The sequence below is a fragment of the Galendromus occidentalis genome, unplaced genomic scaffold (genome assembly GCF_000255335.2).
Source record: "Galendromus occidentalis unplaced genomic scaffold, Mocc_1.1 scf7180000077487, whole genome shotgun sequence".
NCBI lineage: Eukaryota > Metazoa > Arthropoda > Arachnida > Mesostigmata > Phytoseiidae > Galendromus > Galendromus occidentalis.
In genome coordinates this window covers 446,991-452,990 of record NW_003805475.1, presented here as the reverse complement: position 1 = coordinate 452,990, position 6,000 = coordinate 446,991, and the positions used below count along the sequence as shown (strand labels likewise).

The 6,000-nt window shown below is 52.9% G+C and overlaps 1 protein-coding gene across 1 annotated transcript in view; it reads left to right on the top strand.

Moving 5' to 3' along the window:
* Positions 1–1,761: 1,761 nt before the first annotated feature.
* Positions 1,762–6,000, top strand: part of Sol1 (CUB domain-containing protein Sol1) — a 78,377-nt gene continuing 74,138 nt past the window's right edge. Inside the window, exons 1-2 of the mRNA XM_029112235.1 lie at positions 1,762–2,160; positions 4,071–4,198. Coding sequence (XP_028968068.1) covers positions 1,857–2,160; positions 4,071–4,198 — 432 coding nt within the window. The 5' untranslated portion in view covers positions 1,762–1,856. The remainder of the gene's footprint in view (positions 2,161–4,070; positions 4,199–6,000) is intronic.

Here is a 6,000-nt window from a genome sequence, read left to right as displayed (position 1 = left end):
TGTTGTTGACTTTATCATTCTCAACGATCTGATCGCGCGGTATCACGAATCTGTTAGCGATGACAATGAGTTGAGATTGAGTTCAACGACGGCAGCGTCAACAATAAAAGTGAAATCGTACCCATCGAGTCCCTCCGTATGTGTGCAATACTCGCTCTGACGGAATCGCTCCGGTCGCTGACGGAAACTGTTGCTTTGTACACCGGAAGGCTCTGCCCGTCTTTGTTCGAATATCTTCCTCTCCTGGAGGGGAAGAGGGAGAAGGGGGAAGGTGCCTCTCCCCCGTTCCGAATACATTGTTCAAAGTATTAATTAAACTCCAGTGACTTGGACTGACTGGCAGTCGCGGAGGGTAGCGACCGGTCAGGCGAGTCAGCCGGCGAGCGAGCGGGCGGACGGACGAGAAAGTGTTCGTCCTTTCGTTTGTCCGTGCGTCGGTCCGATCGTTCCGATGTGCTCTCTCGAATTTCCATTTAGATTGAACTTTAAGCCGGACGCTTTTCAGTATGCACGAGATGGTAGATAGATTCCGACAGAGTGAGGCATCCCCTCGTCGTCCTCCTCATTTCATCTCATGAACGAAGCCAGCCAGCCAGCCGAGCGTCCGGGGCCGGCAACCGAAGATTCGGCTCTTCCCTCCCCCTGTCCCCAATCTGGTTCCCACTGGCCACTGACTTCCTCCCACAGTCCCCTTCGAGCGGCTTCATCAAGCGGCCCGAGGCGTTCCCGAACGGTAGCAGAGCAATTGTTTGGAAAACTCGGCCGTCTGAAATTTCACTCCGCCGAGGAAGTAGTAGCAAAGCATCATAGACATTCCTCTCGCGGCGGGGAGTTCGGAGAGGAAATGTTCGCGGGACGATGCATGCGACGATCCGATCCCTATAGGCGCAATTATTTCTATCGACGTCCTCACAGAAAAACTTTCACTTGCTCGAGCGAACTCAGGCGGCGTGGTCGTTATAACGACGACGACGGCGGCCACGAATGGGGGTGCACTCGACGGAGCGCCTGATTGCTCTTGAAACACTCGATTTAGAAACTGGGAGGTTTCGAGTTGAAAAGTTCGTCGTCGGCATCCCCGACAACAATTTCTTCCGCTAAACGAAGCCCGTATCAGCGAGACCAGGTTCTATTCCCGTTCATCCCAAAAATAGATCTGGCGCTCCGTGACCGCCTTTCGAGCGGCTACGCGGACCACCACAACAACCACAAGAACCGTCATTACCGGGGGACGGAAGGGACGACCGCCGCGTCTTGCTCCATCATGAACGCTCTGGCTCGGAGCCTATCTCGAGCACGGGGAACTCGAGAGATTAGGGTTCAATCAATTATAGCACGACGATGTATGTCGGTAATCCCCGTGGACCGTTGCCCGCCCGTGATTGAAATCATCCCCCGCGGAGCGAGCAGCTTCATGGATGTGCTAAGAGCCATCGTCAGCTCAAGATTTTCCCGCGCGGATGAGAGCAACCGGTGCGGGTGATATTCTCGAAAGACCTGTCGTAAAGACCGTTCTTGCAATGAGGACGTGAATAAATGACGCTATCCGCCGACGAACAAAACGTTCGCCTTATCCATGTTAATACCAGCTAATGCCGACGCGACGCTTCGGTCGGCTCGACGGGAACTCACGTGTTCAATATTCAGTGAATGACGCACTGAGAGACTCGACGTTTTTTTCTCACCCGCCGTGGATTATACAGTCAAGGGATGCGATCGGTTCGACCACCGCGGTTGTCGAAGGAAGAGGAGATCGACTGTCTCGACGATCCCGCATACTTATCTGGAGTCTCGAGAATCTCTCGCTTGGAGCTGATCGAGGCGGGCGAGAGTGAGCCGAGGGCGAAACGATCTGAATGTTTTTTTTTCTCATTGCAGAATGTGAATGCGTGACATTCGACTCCACGTTCGACAAGGAGCATGCCGTGTTCACCTCCCCGGACTGGCCCACACCGTACGACGAGAACATCGAGTGTGTTCTCTACCGTTTCATCAGTGGCGAGAATCAGATAGTCAAGGTGTATTTCGAGGAATTCGATCTACAAAAAACCAATATGGACTGCATATTCGGCGATTACGTCAAACTGTTCCTACATCTCGGTGACGAGGCTGCTGTCAACGAGATAACACCGTTCAACTCTGTGCTCTGTGGGAAACTCAGTGAGTGGAATTGATCCCTTTTCTTTTTGTCTATTTCGGAAATCTGGAATTTATCCTGAAACCTACGCACATAATATATTCATGGAGAGGTGTCGAGTTTCGGTGTTGTTGGTGAGAAATAGAATACTGGCTCCGAACACGCATGATGGATACTTTATGCGCTCCGATGCTTCTTCCCGTCAGATTGAGGGATCGCCGGCTGTGACCGAGCGAGGAAAGTTTCAGCGGTGTGTGGTTAATTCTGTAGCGAAGCGCGAATATGCAACGCGGGAGGGTCCGCTAGATCGTTGTTGCCTTTTGAGGCAGTTGCTCCCGAATGTCTTGGTAAATAAGGGACGGACGGACGAACGAATGAACAAACAATTCGGCGCAGAGTCCGACGATACATATTGAGCTGATTGTCAACATGATTCTTCAGAGGAAGGAAAAAAAACCGGGCGCGCAGCTTCCAACGGAATCGTGTTCCTTGGAGGCAAGGACTCGATCTCCAGCACGAGGCTCGAGTCTGGAATTGCCTTCGGGTGAATTTTCATCGAACTCTCACGTGGACATCTGGCCCATGTATCGTGTTCTTCTTCCTTTGGGAGATACAGAGCTCACAATTCTCGGTTCAGAGGTTTCGTATCAGGAAAATCTCCTGGGAATCCATTGGGCTTGGATCCGCATCCGTGCGTCTCATCACGCTTATGGATCCATTTTCCTGTCATTAGTGCGTCGCCCTGCATAGCCTGCGTGACGCAACTGCTGGGGAAATGAGGGGGAAATTCGACCAACTTCGTTTCACTCGATTCAAAAAAGAAGCTATCCTGAGAATAAGTCCATTGTTCCACGGATGGATTGATACGTGCAAGCATATCAGCCAGGGCCGTAAGTGACTGGGAATCCGCGTACGTATGTGCGTACCCACCCGTGCTCTGATTCCCGCAAGCGAGGCAGAGCATCCGAGGATGGGGCGATGGGAAATGTTTCCGGTTCCTCCTGTGCACAAAGCATTCATGTCGCATGCAATGAGCGCCGAGACTGGAAAGTCCCAAGCGGCCTGTTCGGCAGGCAGGCGGAGCAATCGGAACCAAGAAGGAGAGAGGGGAAAATGGGAGAATAGAGGCTTCTCGGAGGGAGACTCTTTTTATTTTTCTTTGGGAATTGTGCAGTGACAACACTGTTTGTGTCGGCCGCTGTAGGCGCTGTCTTCCTGACGGCTTGAACAAACTGCTTGGGATCCCTCAAAGAGACTCCTAACGCTGCATCCCAAGCAGAGAAATGAATGGATTTGGAGCGAGACTGCCTTCGGGGAGTGCGGCGGAGAACGAGGTTGCAGCCGGCTCCGCTGACGTCGCCGAGTGGGACTGGGGAACGAGCTCTGCGTTCACGTGCACCAATCTGCCGCCCTTGTCGACCCCGCTGATTAATGGTCATTACGCGTGTTGAGATCAGCCAAAAGCAGGGAACGAGACTCTAACTGATTGGGCAGAAGCAACTCTGTTCCTGGACGCGATCTCCAGTGGACAGAGATCTGGCTACCAACCGCCTTCGAATTTATTCTCGCACCCTCTAGCGACCTCGGAGCAACTCGGGAGTTTCCTTGTTAGGCTTCTTCTTCGGTCAGGTACTCTGCGGGAGCCCACGTTTCCGACTTCTTTGCGATCTGCTCCAATATCCTCCTGCGAGGTCGGTGTGGCTCCAGAGCGGGAATCCGCAGCTTCTTTGATGCTTCAAAAATGAGCGTGGGCTTTCCTCATGACCGACTGTCGGAAGACGACAATAAACATGTAAATCATTTTCAAGAGCCCTCTGCGACCGCCGGAGAAACGGCGACGACTCGAACAACGACATCTTCCCGCAAGCCGAGCGAACTCGAAGACGAAAGTTGGAATCAAAGATGACGTTTCTCTCTCGCTTCTCTCTTGCAGGCGACATTGAGCAGATCCACTACTCGTCGGGACGGGCGCTCATCTTCGAATTCCATTCAGACTTCCGTCGGAGCAACAGTACCGGCTTCCGGGGAACTTTTCAATTCCTTAATAAGGATCAATTCATGGTAAGCTCGACACACCCGCTCCGGTCGCCTGCCCGCCCGCCGGCACTCCGTAGGACCGAACCATTCGACGACCGAAGACAGACGGAGGAACGAGCGAACGAACGAACGAACGAATAGTGAGGATTAGGGACCACGTTGTGTTCTCGATGCCAGGCTGCAAAGCGCTTGAGGCTCCGATCCATTCGTTGATCGCGCTGATATTCTGGGGTTCGCCGCTCCGGGACACGGATGAAATGTTTTCACAAGTCCGTCGTCAGCGACAAGGAATCAAGGAGAGCGAACAGCCGGCTCCGGTATCCGCCCAATGGATCATAATCATAATCCTCCGTCTCAGAATAGAGAATAGTTCCCAGTGGATCGTAAGTGTGGGAACCGGGACAGAGCCTGATGCGAAACTCCTCGTCGTTCCTTCCCTTGTTTCTGCTCGATGCCGTCTTGTTCGACCAGCCCCGTCTCAGCTGGAACAGGCACCCTCTCTCTCTCTCTCTCTCTCTCTCTCAGGAACAGGCTCAACTTGTTGATGCGCGACTCAAAGTTTCTGAATCGGAAGAAGTGATTGCACAAGTCGACATACTAGACGAAACGTGGTTCGAGAGCTCTTCCCCGGCAATTTCAGTAAATGACGTACATTTGCTGGAGCCGGTGAGTTTATTTCGGCTCGAACTCTTCCAATTTTACTAAAAGCGTTCGCGGAGCGCTCGCAGAGCATTCGCGTGACGCCAGTCTAGCTCCTGCAAGGCTGGGGCAAGCTTGGCAAATAGCTGACCGCCTGAGCGAATGGCGAGGAACGGGCGGACCGACTCCCATACGAGGTCAGCTGACGGGCCGACCGCAGTTGCCTCTGTCGATCCGCTCAACTCGGTGCAGGAGCTCAAATTCCGTTGGCATCATGAAACATGATCGCTATGGCGGGAGGATTCTTCTTGCAGGAGCCCGCGTATGCTTCCATCGGTGGATCTTTCGGATTCATCTGTGGTTTCTGTTTGGTGCTCCCTCAGCTTGCTTTGCTGTGTTGCGGACTCCTCCAGAACAGAACCCATCCTGGAGCTGGATCGATCCGGTGCGACCGAAAGACTTCCCGGAGTTCCATTCTGACAGAGGAGTTGTGTCATTCTCAGTCATTGTTTTTGTCTCTTTCCCGAAAGCGAGGAGTCATGAATCACCGAGATATTGTCAAAAGACTGTAAGAGAATTTCCGAAGCATTCCTGAAACGTCCGCATAGACGAGCAAAAGTTTGCGGGGCTTCGTCCCCTGTGGCTTCGGACACGGATGCGACGATCGATCATTTGCCCCTTCTGTCTGAAGGGAGAAAAATATGGTGACCTGTTCATCATCGCTCAGAAACGATTGGAGTGAGAGCAACATGCGACTAAATGAGGGCCTCGGCGGATTCGGCCGCAGCTCTTCCTCCTCGCTCCGTCGCTCTCTTCCTCCATCAGTGTCAGATGGACGGAATGATAACGATACTCTTTGAAGTTTCGCGACGGCCTCGACGGATGGACGGACGGCCAGCCCGCCAGTTAATGGTTGCGGCGTAATGGAGGCACGTCGGTGTCATCATCATCATAACCGTTGTCGCCGTCGTCGTGAGAGAAAAAACCTCTCTACCGGTTAAGTCGACGCGTTTGCGGTTCAAAATCGTAGGGATCAGGTATAAAATATGAAAAACACGTTCCGATGCTGCCTGTCTTCCTGACGTTCGGATTTTCGCATACGCTCCCACCAACATTGTGCGAACGGCTGACTTCAACAGGGAGAAAAATCACTGTGTCTGCTTCGATTCGCTTCACGAAGGCGACGC